At 49.3% G+C, this 19,889-nt stretch overlaps 1 protein-coding gene across 3 annotated transcripts in view; it reads left to right on the top strand.

The window, feature by feature from the left end:
- Window positions 1-19,889, top strand: part of KHSRP (KH-type splicing regulatory protein) — a 28,338-nt gene that overhangs the window by 6,507 nt on the left and 1,942 nt on the right. For 2 of the 3 annotated variants that reach the window (XM_056853264.1, XM_056853248.1), the window contains exons 2-19: window positions 4,093-4,189; window positions 4,498-4,536; window positions 5,224-5,269; window positions 5,808-5,857; window positions 7,500-7,571; window positions 8,621-8,678; window positions 10,026-10,197; window positions 10,897-10,995; window positions 11,634-11,732; window positions 11,926-12,028; window positions 13,456-13,556; window positions 14,218-14,359; window positions 14,466-14,626; window positions 15,350-15,465; window positions 17,425-17,513; window positions 17,608-17,802; window positions 18,995-19,072; window positions 19,199-19,359. In XM_056853264.1, coding sequence (XP_056709242.1) covers window positions 4,093-4,189; window positions 4,498-4,536; window positions 5,224-5,269; window positions 5,808-5,857; window positions 7,500-7,571; window positions 8,621-8,678; window positions 10,026-10,197; window positions 10,897-10,995; window positions 11,634-11,732; window positions 11,926-12,028; window positions 13,456-13,556; window positions 14,218-14,359; window positions 14,466-14,626; window positions 15,350-15,465; window positions 17,425-17,513; window positions 17,608-17,802; window positions 18,995-19,072; window positions 19,199-19,359 — 1,878 coding nt within the window. The remainder of the gene's footprint in view (window positions 1-4,092; window positions 4,190-4,497; window positions 4,537-5,223; window positions 5,270-5,807; window positions 5,858-7,499; window positions 7,572-8,620; window positions 8,679-10,025; window positions 10,198-10,896; window positions 10,996-11,633; window positions 11,733-11,925; window positions 12,029-13,455; window positions 13,557-14,217; window positions 14,360-14,465; window positions 14,627-15,349; window positions 15,466-17,424; window positions 17,514-17,607; window positions 17,803-18,994; window positions 19,073-19,198; window positions 19,360-19,889) is intronic. The other variant, XM_056853257.1, reaches the window with a different exon arrangement.

The following is a 19,889-nucleotide window of genomic DNA, read 5'->3' as shown; positions in this document are numbered from 1 at the left end:
AACCATTTAGTGCTTTAAAGATAATAACCAGCCTTTGAGAGCCAGCGTGGTGTAGTGGTTAAGAGCGGTGGTTTGGAGCAGTGGACTCTAATCTGAAGAACCCGGGTTTGATTCCCCACTCCTCCACATGAGCGGCGGACGCTGATCTGGTGAACCAGGTTGGTTTCCCCACTCCTTCACATGAAGCCAGCTGGGTGACCTTGGACTAGTCACACTCTAAGCCCCACCTACCTCACAGGGTGTCTGTTGTGGGGGGGGGGAAGGTGATTGTAAGCTGGTTTGATTCTTCCTTAAGTGGTAGTGAAAGTTAGCATATAAAAACCAACTCTTCTTTGTGAAGCAAACTGGCAGCCTGTATAATATTCTTAAAACCAGAAAAGATGCATTCCCTACAGCTTGAAAATGTTATTAAAAACATCGCTTTAAAAGGGTTTTTGAATACCACGGCTAATAAATGGTTGGAAGATGTCTTCACAGCTAAAGGGGCCAAACAAAGAGCGAACAGTATTTTTTATAACGTTTTCAAACTCTTAATATATGGTGGGAATACAAGTGCGGTAACCCCCTTGGTTTTTCTCGTGGTGTATTTAAACACCTGAAAACTCACTTTGACTCTTGTCTGTCACTTATGCTGGGTAGTGCCAGTCTCTTCTGTTTTACTGTGAACAACATTTAGTTTATGTAAGTGTATTAAAAACAATGCTGTAGATCTGCTAGATTCAAATCCAGTAGAAACTTAAGAGACCAACAACATTTTCGGGATATGAGCTTTTGAGAGTCACAGGTGAAGATATCTGATGAAGAGATCTTTGACTCTCAAAAGCTCACACCCGGAAAACCTTGTTGGTCTCTTAGGCCCTCCTAGACTCGAATCTGACCGTTCCGCTGCAGATCAGAACGGCTACTCTCTGAAACGGAGGTGGATCTGATCAGTGTATCCAGGGCCGCTGTGTAGCCGTTGGGACTGTGTCCACTCTGGCCCTGAAAACTCTCCTTGGCCAGCACCTCTGATCTGCTGCAGTACCAGCATTTGGAAGGAAGGAAATGTCACCCGGCCTGGACACGGGAGGGGCCGTGGCTCAGTGGCAGAGCATCTGCTTGGCATGCAGAAGGTCCCAGGTTCAATCCGCGGTCTCTCCAGTTAAAGGGACTAGGCAAGTAGATGATGTGAAAGACCTCTGTCTGAGACCCTGGAGAGCCGCTGCCAGTCTGAGTAGATAGAACTGACTTTGACAGCCCAAGGATCTGATTCAGTATAAGGCAGCTTCAGGTGTTCATGTGATTGACAGATTGATAGCTCTTTCTCGATTCTGTGGGTGGTGGTGCATGGCCATTCTTAGTTGGTGGAGCGATTTGTCCGGTTAATTCCGATAATGGACGTGACTCTGGCATGTTGTCTAGTTATGCGACCCCCCACCCCCAAGCTGTGCTAATGTGAATTATCGTGTTCTGTTGGATGGTTTTGTGAAGCTGATTACCACCTTGTCTCTCCAACAAGTTCACTTGAAAATTACTTGGTAGTTGATTACTGCACTTCTTGGACCGTTTGGCCATTTCTGTGTAATTACCGGTAGTTGTGTATGTTACTTATCTAATGCTGGAAAAACAAGACATTTGGCTTCCTATGCTGTCTTTATTGCGTGTACATTTAGTATAAAGGTATTTCTTCATATTTACCCTATGCGTGTCTGTGTTAAGTGCCGTCAAATTGCTTCCTACTCATGGCGACCCTATGAAACAATGTCCTCCAAAATGTCCTATCTTTGACAGCCTTGCTCAGATCTTGCAAATTAAGGGCTGTGGCTTCTCTTGTTGGGTCTTCCTCTTTTCCTGCTGCCCTAAACTTCCTATCAAGATTGTCTTCTCCAGTGACTCTTGTCTTCTCATAATGTGACCAAATGACACTGTAACTTCCATAAGGCGGGCAGAGTGCTGTTCAAGCAGTAGAGCCGTGGTCAGGCTTTGGGCGTCTGTAATAGCGGCATGGCAAGGACTGTAGCTGAACAAGATAGTCTCTTGTTTGCATGCAGAAGGTCCCAGGTTCAATCCCCGGCATCTCCAGTTAAAGGGACCAGGCAAGTAGGTGATGTGAAAGACCTCTGCCTGAGACCCTGGAGAGCCGCTGCCAGTCTGAGTAGACAATACTGACCATGATGGATCAATGGTCTGATTAAATATAAGGCCGCTTCATGGGTATATGGGGGGACATGGCTTGGTGGTGGAGCCTCTGCTTTGCATGCTGAAGGTCCCAGGTTCAATCCCCGGCATCTCCAGTTAAAAGAACCAGGCAATAGGTGGTATGAAAGACCTCTGCCTGAGACCCTGGAGAGCCGCTGTTAGTCTTGAGTAGACAATGCTGACCTTGATGGACAGATGGTCTACTGCAGTATAAGGCAACTGGGGAGGGGGCCATAGGTCAGTAGTAGCATCTGCTTGGCATGCAGAAAGTCCCAGGTTCAATCCCCGGCATCTCCAGTTAAAGGGACTAGGCAAGTAGGTGATGTGAAAGACCTCTGCCTGAGACCCTGGAGAGCCCTTGCTGGTCTGAGTAGACAATACTGACCATGATGGACTGAGGGTCTGATTTAATATAAGGCAGCTTCAATTCTCACATCTCTATATAATTGTATAGAACACCCACTTTTAATAGGTGCAGCCTGTGTGAGCATTTTAAAAAGCTGCCCCCGCCAGCATCCCCAAAAGGTAGAGGATTCCTAAATTTGAAAGGTGGCCATTTCTGGTATAGAACCAGTGAAAACTTTCATTGAAAACTTACATGTGTGCTTAGTTTTAAGGTTTGAAAACTGCTTCCAGCTCACTGATATAACATGGCGAGACAGTTTTGTAGTGGGGCAGTGTATTCTGAAATTGTCATCCAGCGGCTGCCCTTGTCCTGCAAGAAGAGAAATAACGAACTCCTGAAGGAAAATGCAAGTGTGGAATAATCAGGGATTTGAGCACTATGCATAGAAGCAGATGTTTAATGCTGCTGGGAGCATAAGCCCGGCTACATTGTTTAATTTCATCATCAGGACAAAGTAGAAGAAGAGTTGTTTTTTATATGCCGACTTTCTCTACCACTTAAGGCAAAATCAAACCGGCTTACAATCACCTTCCCTCCCCACAACAGACATCCTGTGAGGTAGGTGGGGCTGAGAGAGTGTGACTAGCCCAAGGTCACCCAGCTGGCTTCGTGTGGAGGAGTGGGGAAAACAAATCCAGTTCACCAGATTAGCCTCCGCCGCTCATGTGGAGAAGTGGGGAATCAAACCCGGTTCTCCAGATCACGCTCCACTGCTCTTAACCACTACACCACGCTGGCATCAACGAGACTATGCGACGCAAGCCAGTTTACAGTGTAAAAGGGCGTCTTTGAGATCCGTGTGCCCCGAGGAGAAAGACAAGAAGACAAGAACCCCAGTCCATGCATCTCCTTCATCACTGTGTTTTCTCTGTGATTTTATTTTTATTTTTTTGGGTGTGTGTCCATATGTGAAACTGCCTTCTAGTGAATCAGGCCCGTGGTCCATCAGGTCAATACTGGCAGTGGCTCTCTGGTACCTTTTGTATCACCTACTGCCAGATCCTTTAACTGGTGGTGCTGGAGATTGAGCCCAAGACCTTCTGCATGCCAAGCAGATGCTCTACCACTGAGCTTCAGGGGAAAGTGATAGGTAAATGGCATGTAATGCATATATTTAATGGATCTAAGTGAAGATTTTAAAGTTCCGGAAATTTTAAAGCCATGTGGGGGAGTGTTTTTCTCAGGGGGGAAATTAAAAATGTCGGGAGAAATGGATACATATGCAATATTTTTTTTGCTATTAAATTATCAGTGCACCTAATTCTCCACGTGGCCCCATCTGTGGATTCTTGAATCTGGAGACTGGGGCCATGGACAGACAAGACAGATCTTTCTACAAAGTTGGGGAAAGCCTCAGGTTTGCAGAAAAATCTGGAATCTAAAGAAAAATATGTTGGGTGAGGGGGTGAACACTTCTGTGTGCGTGCATGCATGCTAAAGTTCTTTTCTTGTCACTATCTATGGAAGGCTTTCCCCTGTAGTAAACACCATCTCCATTTTGATTACAGATAGCGGCTAAAATTGGGGGGGACTCAGCCACAACGGTGAACAACTCTACCCCTGACTTTGGATTTGGTGGTCAGAAGAGACAGCTGGAAGATGGAGGTACGGCGGGGTGGCTCTTGTAGGATGGGGGGAGCAGTGTTGTTAAACCTGCTCGTGCTGCTGAAGTTTTGAGCTCCAGATTCTTAGAGTGCGGAGAGCAGCCTTCCACGTCACGTGGATGGTACGCTGTCAGGATAACACTGTGGCAGAATGGGCCTGGCCCCTCAAGCACACCTCCGCTGTTGAGCTTCCAGAATGGAGTCTAGCTGCATCTTCACTCTTGGAGTTGATGTTGACAGGAGAGGCTGTTTTCTTTTTTTAATCATTGAAAAGCATCTGAATGCATTTCTTGGTTTTTGCTTTGACAGACCAGCCGGAGAGCAAGAAGCTAGCTGCTCAGCCGGAGCGTAAGTATGATTTTCTTTTAAAGGTCATAGAATCATAGAGTTGGAAGGGACCACCAGGGTCATCTAGTCCAACCCCCTGCACAATGCAGAAAATTCACAACTAACCCCCTCCACACACACACACCCTCAGTGACACTTCATGCCCAGAAGATGGCCAAGATGCCCTCCCTCTCGTGATCTGCCTAGGTCATAGAATCAGCATTGCTGACAGGTGGCCATCTAGCCTCTGCTTAAAAATCTCCAGGGAAGGAGAGCTTACCACCTCCCGAGGAAGCCTGTTCCACTGAGGAACTGCTCTAACTGTCAGGAAGTTCTTCCTAATGTCTAGAAAGAAACTCTTTTGATTCAATTTCAACCCGTTGTTTCTGATCCGACCTTCTGGGGCAACAGAAAACAACTCGGCACCCTCCTCTATTTGAGAGCCCTTCAAGTACTTGAAGATGGTTATCGTATCCCCTCTCAGTCTTCTCTGGGGACTGATTTGTGTCACTTGTATGCCAATTCTGTTACTACTGAGTTCATATTACTACTGAGAAAGGGAGAGAACTTGTAAACCAATTTGGGGAGAGGGAATCATATCGAAAGATGTGCATCTAGTTTTAAACAAGCTTGTGGGGTGGCCAGTGGCTTTATAATGTTATCTTCCAGAATGCAGATTCATAACCAAGCCTTCGCTTTCCTTTCCAGCTTTGCCACCGCCCCCTCAACTTGGACCGATTCATCCACCCCCCAGGTAAATGATCTGCCTGCTGTTTTCCTCTCCCCCCCACACACAAACAAACTCACACATTTGTGCAAGCTGGAATGGTCAGAATCAATGCAGTGCCTCCCCCCCTCAACACCCCCTGAGGAAAAAGGCTGCTTTCGTTAGATGAGGGTCTGCATCCAGCTCACGAGATGTGCCTCGTTCGGTAGCTAAAGGTTGTGCCGCTTTGCCATTCCTGGGATCCCTCCAGTTCTCAAGTCGCTTCCGGTTTCATAGCTTTGCTTTCTGGAACCTGAGTCTGAAGAGCCTCGTGTGCTAATGCTGCGATGGTGCGCACCCCCCCCCCCGAAACCGCTTAGTCGGCCACGTTTTTGGCTAGGCTGCACCGGTGTGTGGTGATTGCCTCAGGGCCGTGCTCAATTTGCTCAGCCGCCTGCCCGCCCGTCATTCCAGGAGGAGAAAACGCTCTGGCTTTTCTGTTTCTCGATGGATGCTGGTGAACGCCAGCTCCATTTATGTAACCTTCCCACTCCTTCCTTTAAGCTGCCGACCATTTCCCTTGCAGGTCTACAGTGACTGAAGAGTACAGAGTACCTGATGGCATGGTGGGACTCAGTGAGTATTAGACAGGGAGGGGAGGGGCCAGAGGTGGCCCTAGCAGAAAGACCCTCCTTTTCCCTTCACTAAGCGGTGCCTTTGCAGGGCCTGTTGGCCGAGCTTTCCACAGGGACGTCTTGGGCAGGCTGGCTTGCGGGCGCCCCCTTTGAGCTTCCTTTTGGAGAGGTGGCAAGCACTTGAGTTTTCTTTGAGTACTCGGAGCTCTGCTGTGGCACATGGTGCCAGAGATGTGGGGTTGGGGTGTTCTGCTCCCTGAAGTGCTCAGGCAAGGTTGCCATTGGTTATGCGGTGTTGGCCTGGCGGCCACAGGCAGTATGAAGCTGGTGTCATGCGAGCCCTCCCCGTGCCTAGCAAGACTTTTAGGATTTGGACGGTTGGTGCACTTTGGATGCTTCCCAGGCTCAGACCAAGAGCGCTGCAGGAGCTCAGAGTGCCTTTCCTGGGTGCTTATGGATTGGTCATCAGCTTTCTTTGAGTGGTTCTGGCTAAGATAGGCGATCCTGGCTTAGGCCTTAGCCAGAAGGCATTAGCGGCTGCGATGCAGGGGAGATCCCTGCAGGCATCTCGTTCACTTGAGGTGGTGGAAAAGTGCCGTCAAGTCACAACTGACTTGAGGCAACCCCATGGGGTTTTCAGGGCAAGAGACGTTAGGAGGTGGTTTGTCATTGCCTGCCTCCACATGGGGTGAGAGAGTTCAGAGACAACTGTGACTGGCCCAAGATCACCCAGCAGGCTGAGAGCCAGCGTGCTGTAGTGGTTAAGAGTGTCGTTTGGAGTGGTGGACTGTGATCTGGAGAACTGGGTTTGATTCCCCACTCCTCCATATGAGTGGCAGAGGCTAATCTGGTGAACCGGGTTGGTTTCCCCACTCCTCCACGTGAAGGCTGCTGGGTGACCTTGGGCAAGTCACAGCTCTGTTAGAGCTCTCTCAGCCTCACCTACCTCACAGGGTGTCTGTTGTGGGGAGGGGAAGGGAAGGTAATTGTAAGCAGGTTTGAGTCTCCCTTAAGTGGTAAAGAAAGTTGGCATATTAAAAAAAATCAACTCTTCATGTGGAGGAGTGGGGAATCAAACCCGGTTCTCTGGGTCTGCCCCTCTTAACCGGTACACCACTCTGGTTTTAAAACGGCTTGGCATTCAAGCTCTGGAGGCTAATGGACGTAGTTGGCTGAAACTTGGGTGCCCAGGTACCCAGTGACCTCTTGATTATTCTAGACTGCCTTGCCTCTATGCCCCCAGAGTATTTTGTTACCTGTCATCAAATATTTGAACTGTGCGTCTCAGAGGAGTACTTCCATTTCCGTCTCTTCCTGCCATGTTATAAACAGTGAAAATTGAAGACATCTTGCCAAATTATTCCACTCAGCTGCTGCTGCTGCATCCACTCTGAGAAAAACACCCGTAAACCCACCATGTAGGTGGGTTTGTGCATGGAAGGGAGAGGGGGAAAGTGTAGAGATATTATTCAGAATGCAGTACTGTGTCTTCTGTGTTCTGGGCCTGCCTGAAACATGCTCAGTCTCTTTCCCTTAAAGTGGAAGGTCTCCTCCCACCTGTTTTGGGAACTTTGCTGCCTTTTCGGCCTGCTTGTTGACGGCTCACCTCAAGTTTTCTCAGTGTCCCTCTTCTTACTTTGCAGTCATAGGCAGAGGTGGGGAACAGATCAACAAAATACAGCAGGACTCCGGATGCAAAGTACAGATCTCGCCAGGTATGTGCGAGGCAGGAGAAACGGGGCCTAGAGGTGGAGGCTCTGGCACTCACCTGGGGTCCTTTTCTTCTTCCCAGCCGTCTGTTTGAGGGTGGAGAGGAACAGATGCAAGGGGACAGACAACTGTATAGAGGGCATGTAATTTATGGGGTGAAAAAGCACGTTTGTAGTCCCAGACGTCTTCCTGCAAACCCCCCGGGTATAAATAGTTATGTGAGAACAACAACAAAAAGACTGGGGGGACTCTACCAGATAAGTTTGGGGGCTGTGGCTCAGTGGTAGAGCATCTGCTTGGCATGCAAAGGGTCCCAGGTTCAATCCCCAGCATCTCCAGTTAAAGGGACTAGGCAGGTAGGTGATGTGAAAGACCTCAGCCTGAGACCCTGGAGAGCCGCTGCCGGTCTGAGTAGACAGTACTGACTTTGATGGGCCAAGGATCTGATTCAGTAGAAGGCAGCTTTGTGTGTAAAGTAGAGGGAGCTTCAAAGGTTGAGCTAGAAACTATACACTATAACAAAATAATTATATTTATTACAGGGTGTACACTATAAAATTGTTAAAAACACAGGGCCTGTATTGCAGGCTACATATAAAATAATCCACTGCAAAATTCTTGTGCACAGTTGATATACATTCAACATAAATGACCAATGCTGGACCATACACGTTTTGGCCCAAATAGGCCTTCCTCTGTGGTCATAAATACAGAAACTAATTAAAAACACATCCGGAAATGCACCTTATGAGGTTTTTTGATCTAATATCTTGTGTGGCTTGACGTAAACTCTTAACCCAAATTGTGGGTCTTGCCGCACGAACCGTTGTGCATACGATCTGGTGCAGAATTAACAATGTTTCTGGATGTGTGTACGTCAACCGGACACTGAATGCAAGCCTTCCTTTCTTGTGTGGGTGTCTGAAGGTCCCTCTTCAGCTATACTTCTTGCTGATGGTCTAATGTGGGGTTGAAGGATCAGGCTGTGGGCAAATACGTCAGAGAGATACTCAGCAGGACACATCAGTTAATGGGCTCCTTTTTTCTCCTACAGACAGCGGAGGATTGCCAGAGCGGAGTGTGTCTCTGACAGGATCCCCAGAATCGGTCCAGTGAGTAACCTCTCATTCTTGGTCAGAGTGTTAGGGCATAGAATCATAGAGTTTGAAGGGGCCATAGAGGCCATCTAGCTCAACCCCCTGCTCAATGCAGGATCAGCCTAGAGCATCCCTGACAAGTGCTTGTCCAGCCTCTGCTTAAAGACTGCCAGTGAGGGGGAGCTCACCACCTCCCTAGGTAGTCGATTCCACTGTCAAACAACTTTTACTGTAAACATTTTTTTCCTAATATCCAGCTGGTACCTTTCCATCTGCAATTTAAACTTATTATTGCGAGTCCTACCCTCTGCTGCCAACAGGAGCAGCTCCCTGCCCTCCTCTAAGTGACAGCCCTTAGAGAGATACTTAAAGAGAGCAATCATGTCCCCCCTCAACCTCTTCTCCTCCAGACTAGACATTCCCAACTCCCTCAGCCTTTCCTGGTAGGGCTTGGTCTCCAGGCCCCTGACCATCCTCGGCACTCTCCTCTGCACCCGCTCCATTCTGTCCACATCCTTTTGAAGTGAGGCCTCCAGAACTGCCCACAATACTCCAGGTGCGGCCTGACCAATGCAGTGTACAGCAGAACTATGAAATCTTGCGACTTGGATGTTATGCCTCTGTTGATGCACCCGCTTTAGCCTTTTGTGTTACTGCATCACACTGGCTGCTCATATTTAACTTACAGTCCACCCATACCCCAAGATCTTGTTCACACACAGTGCTACCCAGAAGTGCATACTGGATCAGGGCCTGTCTAATCCCGTTGTTGATATCGGCAGGCAGATACCCCTAGAAAGCCCACCGACAGGGCATGGAAGGTGCTGCTGTTCTCCAGTGGTTTCTGGAGTGCTGCAATCTAGACTGCTAGAAGAGGCGCCGCCTCCTGGATGCAGGCAGGATCAGGAACCTTTCCCCAACTCCAGCGGGATGGGGTGCTTCTCTGCTTCCCAGTTTGGCCTTGTCTGGCAAGCAGACAGAGTGTTGTGGCTGTGGCTCCGTGGCAGAGCATCCACTTGGCATGCTAAAGGTCCCAGGTTCTATCCCCGGCATCTCCAGTTAAATGGACCAGGCAAGTAGGTGATGTGAAAGACCTCTGCCGGAGAGCCATGGAGTGGGGCCATGGCTCAGTGGCAGAGCATCTGCTTGGCATGCAGAAGGTCCCAGGGTCTATCTCTGGCATCTCTAGGTAAAAGATGCGAGTGACCATGGCTGGGAAATCGGAGGAAATACGGTGTCCTGAAGTGACCTTTGGGATCTGTCCAGTGAAGTTTCTGCAGCAAAAACAGCGCTCCCAGGAGAACTGAGAGAGCAGAGCCCGTCACTCACTGCCACGCTGTTTTTATTCTCGCCTCTGTGCAGGAAGGCGAAAATGATGCTCGACGACATTGTGTCTCGAGGGCGCGGAGGGCCCCCTGGCCAGTTTCATGACAACGCCAACGGGCAGAATGGCACAGTACAGGAAATCATGATCCCAGCAGGAAAAGCAGGCCTGGTGATCGGCAAGGGAGGGGAGACCATTAAACAGTTGCAGGTAAGCACTGGGGTTCGGGAGGACAGGATTCCTCGCCTCAGACCTTGTGCTCGTTTGACTATTGCTCACCTGCTTTCATTCTTGCTTAGTACATCTGTGTTCTTTTGTTTCTCTGGCCTAGGCAGGGTGGAGGGTGTAGTACAGTGGCCCCCAAACATTTCGGGCCACAGCCCCCTCGGTTCCACAAACTCAACCCCAGCGCCCCCTACCCTATAAAAAGCATTATTCAAAACAGGGGTTTGCATGACGCACTGAAGAAGATAATAACAATAAAATTTCAAAACAGCAACAATTGATTGCACATCTATTCAAAATCAAATTAAAACTTTTTAGTTGAAATTTATTCAACAAAACTAATCAACTTGATCCAGTGGTACCAGCTCTTCTGTCTGGGGGGGAAATTCTGATAGTTTCCACCAAATTTGCCAGCATGGTGCCATAGCTTGATCGATTGTAAATTAGTGAAGGGGCCCGCCTCTAGTGCCCCCCTAGGTAATCCCCCCCACCCCCAGGGGGTAGTACTGCCCACTGGTGGAGCAGAATAGAATAGTCTTGTCTTACTCATGACTGCTTAGACTTGGGACCTTCAAATGCTTCTAAAATTTGAATCGTTTTTCATTAAGTGACGTTGTCTTCCTGGCTTGCAGGAATGGCAGAAAATTGTGTCTTGCTTTACGTCTCTCTTTTTCTTTAACGTAGGAGCGAGCGGGAGTGAAAATGATTTTAATTCAGGACGGTTCACAAAACACAAATGTAGATAAGCCCCTTCGGATAATCGGTGACCCCTACAAAGTACAGGTAAAGCACACTGTTCTATTGTTTGGTTGGTTTCCCCAGACTCCAAGGTTGGGTTGGTAGGAACACAGGATTCTATAGTTGAAGTTCTCTTCTCAGTAGCCGGATCTCTCTTTGCCTCTTGATCAGATGGTTGACTTCCTGTAGGCAATAGATTGCGTCTTGAAGAAAGAGCTGTCCGTACACCTTGTGTTTTTGCAAGATATTTTCAAGGAATGTGTATTGTTCAAATATTATTCATTTTGTGCATAATTGATACACTGTAATATGCATGACAATCATATGCGAGGTGCTAAGAGTCAGATTGGGTACAGCAGTTTGCAGCTTTCTCTTTCGGGTATCAACTATTTTTGCAATTTTGGTTGTCTAAAACTCTGGTATTTATACCTTTTACATTTTATAACATGCCAAGTGGTACAATTCTATATGCTAAGTTACAAATGATGCATTTTATGTTGCTAGTGCAGTAAAGTAAGCTTTGGATTGAAAGGAAAGTAAGTACTGCATATATTTCAGTTTCCCCCCCAGATGTCTTTATAACACCCCCCCCCCGCCCCCTGCCTTCATAATTTCCAGACGCTTTACATCTCTGGGAAAGCCCTGAAGGGATTCTGAAAGTAACGCTCACGTTTCTTTTGCAGCAAGCCTGCGAAATGGTCATGGACATCTTACGAGAACGGGACCAGGGAGGCTTCGGTGACCGAAACGAGTACGGTTCAAGGATTGGCGGAGGAATAGATGTAAGGAAATTTGGCTGCGGTTGCTAATCGAGGAACAGATTGGGTCCCCTCCCCCCAACCCCTGCAAGCATTTGATCCAAAAGCAGGGGGGCGACAGGAGCTGGTTGCCCCCCTGGCCTTACTCCTCTGGAGGACTGAACTTTCTCTTGCCACCTGTCCTCCAGCTCAATTTATCTTTTTTGAACGTGTTTAGGTCCCTGTGCCCAGGCATTCCGTCGGCGTGGTTATTGGGCGTAGCGGAGAAATGATTAAGAAAATACAAAACGACGCTGGAGTTCGGATACAGTTCAAGCAAGGTCAGAAGTCCAGCTCTCCCCGTCTTTGTCGGTCTTCCAATTGTACGGCAGAATACCAAGCCGGCTGAGTTTCCGTGGGGTTCCTCTTCCTGCTGCTGCTTCCTCCCGTTTTCTTGGCCTGACTGCTGTCACTGTCTCCTGTGCTCAGTCTTGCTTTTGTCCCTGTTAGTGTGGAATTATGTACTGTGGCACCCTTTTCTGAAAAATCAGGGAGGGAGATATTTTCCTAAAGTGGTCTCCAACTAAGGGAGGTCTTGCACTATCAAAGACCCTGAGGTTTGTTGCCCTCTCTGTGTTTCATGCTCAGTCCTAGGTGAACCATTCACAGGATTCCCGTCTTATGTCTTAACACAGATCCTTTGTTCTCCCATCCACAGGACCTTTGGGTGGTTGCCCTTGCTGTTTTGTTTTTTAAAGCTGTGGAACCAACTAGCGCAGGGGTGTCAAACATAAGGCCCACAGGCTGGGTCTGACCCCTTGAGAGCTCTTATCCAGCCTGCAAGGCAGTCCCGCCCCGCGCCCCGCCCCCGCTCGATCTGGGCTGGCGAGGCATGGCCCAGCCCGACCAAGTGACATTTATGTCATATCCAGCCCTCATAACACTTGAGTTTGACACCTCTGAGCGAGCGCTTATGTGCTGTTGCTACACACTAGGCTTTGAATTGCTAAATGAAGGCGGGGGGTCCTGAGTAATGTCTCAGTTTGGTTCTTTAAAAAAAAAATATTTTATTAAAAATTAAACATAAGAACACATAACATTTTCATACATCCCCATACATACAGTGTAATCAGTCTTCCAGGCGGTTCGGTTTGAATTTAGCTTTATAAAAACAGTCTTCTTATATCTTACGAGAAATTAGTTTGATTAATTATCTATTCTGAATCCATTACCAGTGTTTCCATTACATCTTAGCAGAGCTGCTTATCGATTCCATGCTTATAACTATTCATTTCTCTAGTTTATAAAAACAATTAATTCATAATATCTAATTCTACCAAATATTTTTAACTCTACTTTATTCTTTATCTCCATTTGCTACTCTATACTAATCTATTTCATATATTAATCTACCGCCTATATATTAATCTGCCTATATATTTCTATTCTACTAGGCGATAATATACCGTCACCCTTCTTTACTAGATTATAATTTCAATTTAGCATAGCCAAAGTTAAATTTCCCGTTTCTTCCGAAAATCATCCATCAACCATCCTTTCACCAGATTAGATAATTTTGCCACCAGTGCATATTCAGCCATTTTATCTGGCCATATTTCCAATTCTGGAATTTCTTCTTGTTTCCACATTCTGTTTCCACAGAACCAATCTTGCTGCCGTAGTCATGTAGCAGAACAGGTCTCTGTGATTTTTATCTAATTTTTCCGGAACCATTCCCAATAACATCTCCGTTTGGTTCTTATCACAGACGATGGGACAGGCCCTGAGAAGATTGCCCATATTATGGGTCCCCCGGACAGATGTGAACATGCTGCCAGAATCATCAATGACCTCCTCCAGAGTCTCCGGGTATGAAGCGTTACGTGTGGGGGAACGCCTGGAGGATATAAACTGCCATCCGAAACATCTTACATGCCTGTCGAATAAATTTAAACGAGTAGTTCTGATATGTTCACAGTCAGGTCTGACCGTTTGATTCCCCACCCCACCACCACATGAGCGCGGCGGACTCTAATTTGGTCCTGAACCTGGCTGGTTTCCCCACTCCTCCACATGAAGCCTGCTGGGTGACCTTGGGCTTGTCACAGTTTTCTCCAAACTCTCTCACCCCCATCTACCTCACAAGGTGTTTGTTGCTAGGAGGGGAAGGGAAGGAGAGAGTGGTCAGGGAGAAGCTTTTCTCCCTCTCTCAGAAGTCTAGTAACAAAAGCTCTTGCACTAAAGGTGTATCATGTAACCTATGCAGCACTTCCCTTTGGATGCACAAGAGAGGAGCTGGGCAGAGCTGGGCAAGCGGTCTTTCTGGGAGGACTTTTCTCCCGTTACTGAGCTTCTCGTTGAGGATTCTACAGAAAGCCCTTCCAAGTGGCGCTGCTCTTCGGTGTGTGCACTGCATTTTGGGAACTGTAACTTTTTTTGTGGTTCTTGTTCTCAAAGGCCAGGTGTAATCGCCGTCGGCTCTGGTTTCCTTTCCCCATTAATAACGGAACTGCATGGCTGTTTTCTGCAGAGCGGGCCCCCAGGGCCCCCGGGCCCAGGAATGCCTCCCGGAGGCCGTGGCCGTGGCCGAGGCCAGGGTAATTGGGGGCCTCCCGGAGGAGAGATGACCTTCTCGATCCCCACCCACAAGTGCGGACTGGTTATCGGCAGAGGTGAGTGTCTTGCGCCGGCTCTAGCTGTCCCGAGGGCAGCCCCAGCAGTCAGGGCAGAGGTCTTAAAATACCAGCCCCCCTCCCCTGACGACACTGCCTCTTCCAGGAGGAGAGAACGTCAAGGCCATCAACCAGCAGACAGGCGCCTTCGTGGAAATCTCTCGGCAGCTGCCACCCAACGGGGACCCCAACTTCAAACTGTTCATCATCCGGGGCTCGCCTCAGCAAATCGACCACGCCAAGCAGCTTATCGAGGAGAAAATCGAGGTGGGCACCCGGCCTGGGGTGCAGCAGGCCTCGTAGGCTGTGTTGCGGGAGCCGGCGTGGTGTAGTGGTTAAGAGTGGTGGTTTGGAGTGGTAGACTCTGATCTGGAGAACCGGGTTCGATTCCTCCCACTCCTCCACTTGAGCGGCGGACTCTAATCTGGAGAACCAGGTTCATTTCTCCATTCCTCCATGTCAGCAGCAGAGGCTAATCTGGTGAACTGGATTTGTTTCCCCACTCCACACGAAGCCAGCTGGGTGACCATGGGCTAGTCACAGCTCTGTTAGAGTTCTCTCAGCCCCGCCTATCTCACAGGGTGTCTATTGTGAGGAGGGGAAGGGGAGGCGATTGTAAGCCGTTTTGATTCTTCAGTGGAACAGGCTTCCTCGGGAGGTAGTAAGCGCTCTTTCCATGGAGGTTTTGAAGCAGAGGCTAGATGGCCATCGGTCAGCAATGCTGATTCTATGACCTTAGGCAGATGATGAGAGGGAGGGCATCTTGGCCATCTTCTGAGCATGGAGTAGGGGGTCACTGGGTGTGTGGTGGGGGAGGGAGTTTGGAATTTCCCACATTGTGCAGGGGGTTGGACTAGATGACCCTGGTGGTCCCTTCCAATTCTATGATTCTATGATTCCTTAAGTAGTACAGAAAGTCGACAACCAACCTTTCTTCTTATCAGGGGCATGACAGGTCTCACTTTAACGTTATGTTTTTTGCTTCCTTAGGGCCCGCTCTGTCCAGTAGGCCCAGGGCCTGGGCCTGGGGGGCCTCCCGGGCCAGCACCAATGGGCCCCTTCAACCCTGGGCCTTTCAACCAAGGGCCGCCCACAGCACCCCCCCAGTAAGTACTAGGGCTGTTTACGCGTGCCGCCACCCCCACCCCCGCTTCGCATTTTGCTTGGAGGTATTGGGAACGTTTTCTAGCTTTTATGTTCTCCTTGGGAATTAAAAGCAGAGAGGATCCTGCGTGCTGCTAAATGAGAGATGGGAGAGGCCATGGCCCAGGACATCCGCTTGGCACACAGAGTGTGTCAGGTTCAGTCGCTGGCCGCTCCAGTTAAAAGGGTCATGTAGGAGGTGATAGGAAAGACCTCAGCCTGAGACCCCAGAGAGCCGCTGCCAGTCTGAGTAGGCAGTATTGACCTCGATGGTCTGATTCAGTAGAAGGCAATTTCGTGTGTTCATGTGCAAGGGGGCCACAGAGTTCGGGCTGGTGCTGAGCCGGAACAGGGGACCTTGTTTTGTGAAGCCTTTCGCCTCCACAAAATCGCCCCCTCCCCTCCTGTGTTAAAGATCTTTCTGAAAGTATATCAACCGCTGGTGTGGAGGGGATACTCACCTGCTTCGGAATGGGAAGTGATGTTTTCCAAGAAGCAATTAAGTGTGGGCACCTCCAGCTCTTTGCAAAGCAAGAGAGCCAACGTGGTGTGGTGGTGAAGAGCGGTGGACTCTTATCTGGAGAACCGGGTTCGATTCTCCACTCCTCCACATGAGTGGCAGAGGCTTATCTGGTGAACCGGGTTGGTTTTCCCACTCCTCCACATGAAGCCAGCTGGGTGACCTTGGGCTAGTCACAGTTCTCTTAGAGCTCTCTCAGCCCCACCAACCTCACAAGCTGTCTGTTGTGGGGAGAGGAAGGGAAGGAGATTGTCAGCCAGTTTGATTCTCCTTAAAAAGGTAGAGAAAATCGGCATATAAAAACCAACTCTTCTTCATTTGCCAAAAGGAAGGTTGCAAATCACCATTGTTGGTATACAGGATGGTGTTTTGCACTTTTCTCTCCCCTCCCCCCCGAACGAGCAACTTTCATGTTGCACATCAAATCCCATGAAAATTCAGCACAGCGTTAGTCAGGAAGCAACAGGTTTTGACAACTGGATGCCAGGACAATCCAGTCCAGAAGCATAGACAAACAATACTGGTGTTTTGTTTTTTTTTGTTTTTTTTTATTTTCACTTTCACAATACATCACTCCACAATACAAAACAATACATACAATACATTTACTATACAATACATTTACATACAATACAAAACAATACATATGGTACATTCACTATACAATAAATTCACATACAGTACAAAACAATACATTCACTATTCTAGCGTAACATATTTTTCTGGGTGAATCTATGCTCTTTTTTTGCCTCCGACCTTATAATTGCAGTTAATAATAAAGAAAAAGAAATAGTTCAGCATTTCTTAACATCACTGGTGTATATGTATTATTCTAAAAGAAACAAAGTTAATCAAGTTCTCTTCATTCGATTCACCGTCACTATTACTGTACACATTCGTAAAGTTGCTTACATTATTCGATAACAGTTTAAAATACAATACTGGGTTGTTTTGCTGTCCTGTGTTATGGGAATAAGTGTTAATATTGCTGTAGTCAGACGCCCTTATGCTTGGGCAAGTTGATTGGTCAAACTGACGCTCGCTTCTGTTGAGAGAAGCCAGCATAGACCTGATAGGGTACTGGTTTCAGGTCTACGTGCAAACTTGAGCAGGGTCTTTCCTGTCCTGCAGATGGACCCCTTGCTTGCTCATGTCGGGTTTTGCTTAAAATAGCTACGGCTTCTCCTGCTGTCTGTAACAAAGGGACTTGGCCCGCATCCAAGACGGATTGAGTCCAAACAATAAACCCCTTTTGTATTTTGCCGGGCAGCTCTTCCGTTTCTCTGGAGCGATTTCCCAGGGGCCAGCCACAAATCTCCCACCCCGAGGACTGGAGGGCTGGTTTATCCAGTAGTGCCTGCCGAAATGCCGCCGGTGACCCTTCCCCTCTTCTTCTTTTCAGCCCAGGTGGGCCGCCGCCTCCACAATACCCACCCCAAGGCTGGGGGAATGCCTACCCCCAGTGGCAGCCGCCTGCCCCTCATGACCCAAGTAAGTACCGCGGTGTCTGTTTGCGGGCTGGCATTCGCAGGGCTGTCGCGAGGGGCTCGGAGCGTTCAGCTTCCTGCGTTGCCTCCTTTTCCAGGTAAAGCGGCAGCAGCGGACCCCAACGCGGCTTGGGCGGCTTATTATTCGCACTACTACCAGCAGCCTCCCGGTCCGGTCCCGGGAGCGCCGCCCGCCCCCGCAGCGCCGCCCGTGCAAGGAGAACCACCACAGCCACCCCCCACTGGCCAGTCAGACTACACTAAAGCCTGGGAGGAGTATTATAAAAAGCTAGGTAATGGACTCTCCGGGCTTCTCTCTGGGTGGGCAGAACGGTTGCTGAGGAATAATCGTGAGGCTTGCAAGAACCAAAGAGGCAAGGTGGCCATCTGTCTGCAAGGCTGATTCTGTGGACTCAGGCAGATCGTGAAAGGGAGGGCAAAAAGGTTGTGTTGGTGTTTGGTGCTCGTGGCCCCTTCTTACATGCCCAGGGTAATGCTGATCTCCACTTTGGGGTTAGGAAGCAGTTTTCCCCATGGCCTCAGGGATCCTAGAGGGGTTTTGTTGCCATCTTCTGAGCATGGAGTAGGGGTCACTGGGGGTGGGAGGTAGTTGTTGATTTCCTGCATTGGCGGGGGGTTGGACTAGACGGCCCTGGTGGTCCCTTCCAACTCTACGATCCTATGAACAGTTTCTCAAATCTTCCTGTAAAGAATGTACCATCTCAGGATGCTTTGGGGGTTTGTCTTCCACTCCTGTGAAACTGGCTCCTCTTTTGTGAACTTGAGGCATTAGGCGCTTTCTGGGCCTGGTTTCTCCTTGGGATGCAGGCTTAGGTAACTGAGTTGGGTTTGAATGCCACTTTGAGGCAACCTCTTGTGTTGGCTGGCTACCCGTAGCAAGAATTTCGATCTTGAGCCTAGCAGAGTCTTGATGAACTCAGTTTTGGTTCAGTTGGAAAAGCAGTGAAATTTGGAGGCCCCCACCAGTCGCACTCCACTCACACGGAGCCCCAGGAATAGTGAGGGTCAATGCCCTGCCTAGCTCCCAACTCTGTCCCTGTTGTGCTGAAGACGATATGAGTGTAGGGTTGGAGACCAGACCCTTTTCCTCCTGCTTTGGGCGAGATCCCAGCGACCGCCCACTTCGTCTTGTCTGCTCAAGCCCCATTACGCACCCAGGGAGTTGCCGGTCAGGAAGCAATTTTCCTCCAGGCCAGATTGGCCAGGATCCTGGAGGATATAATTTTTTGGCCATCTTCTGGGCATGGAGTAGGGGGTCACTGGGTGTGTGTGGTGTGGGGGGGAAGGTAGTTGTGAATTTCCTGCATTGTGCAGGGGGCTGGCCTAGATGTCCCTGGTGGTACCTTCCAACTCTATGATTCTATATCAGCCAGTGGCCTTCCTTTCAGAGGGGAGGGGAGGGACTGCCTTTGGCTAGCTGAGAGCTCTGCATGACCCAATTCCTGTTCCCCTTTGATACTTTAGGCCAGCAGCCCCAGCAGCCTGGAGCCCCACCGCAGCAGGACTACACGAAAGCTTGGGAAGAGTACTATAAGAAGCAGGGTGAGTTGGGCGCTGAGGCAGGTTCGGAAGTTCTTGGCCGCAGGGCTGCTGCCAGGCCGGGGGGTGCGCACTGGCTTTGCCTGACCGAGTCTTTCTTTCTCCTCTCCCCCTTCCTTCGTGAAGCAGCTCAGGTAGCTACAGGGGCAGCGGGGCCGGCAGCGCCCCCGGGCCCTCAGCCGGACTACAGCGCGGCCTGGGCAGAATACTACAGACAACAAGCTGCCTACTACGGACAGACGCCCGGGGCCGGGGGCCCAGTGCCGCCTCCCACGCAGCAGGGACAGCAGGTGAGTTGTGCCAGCACAGCCCTTCTCTTGGGGGGATTGTCTTCGGGAAATGCACGGTGCCAAACTCCTGGGGGGGGGGGGATGACATGTGTAATCCCTGAGCAGCCTGAGTGGTGTGGTTAAGAACGGTGGTTTGGAGCGGTGTACTCTGATCTGGAGAACCGGGTTTGATTCCCCACTCCTCCACAAGAGCGGCTGAGGCTAATCTGGAGAACTGGATTTGTTTCCCTGCTCCTCCACATGAAGCCAGCTGGGTGACCTTGGGCCAGTCACACACACTCAGCCCCACCTACCTCACAGGGTGTCTGTTGTGGGGAAGGGAAGGTGATTCTTCCTTAAGTGGTAGAGAAAGATGGCATATAAAAACCAACTCTTCTTTTTCGTTGTAATTTGGGGTGATGGGGATTTTAATTTGCTTTCCCCCCCCAGTAGTTTCGTGCCACTCCTTTTTCCTTTACAGTGTAGTCCTGGGGTGCCTTGCCTTTTTTGAGCCTGCGAGCACCTCTGGAATTCTGAGACAGGATGGCAGA

The sequence above is a fragment of the Euleptes europaea genome, chromosome 1 (genome assembly GCF_029931775.1).
Source record: "Euleptes europaea isolate rEulEur1 chromosome 1, rEulEur1.hap1, whole genome shotgun sequence".
Lineage (NCBI taxonomy): Eukaryota > Metazoa > Chordata > Lepidosauria > Squamata > Sphaerodactylidae > Euleptes > Euleptes europaea.
Note: the sequence above shows the minus strand (reverse complement) of the source record. Positions and strands in the feature narration are given on the sequence as shown.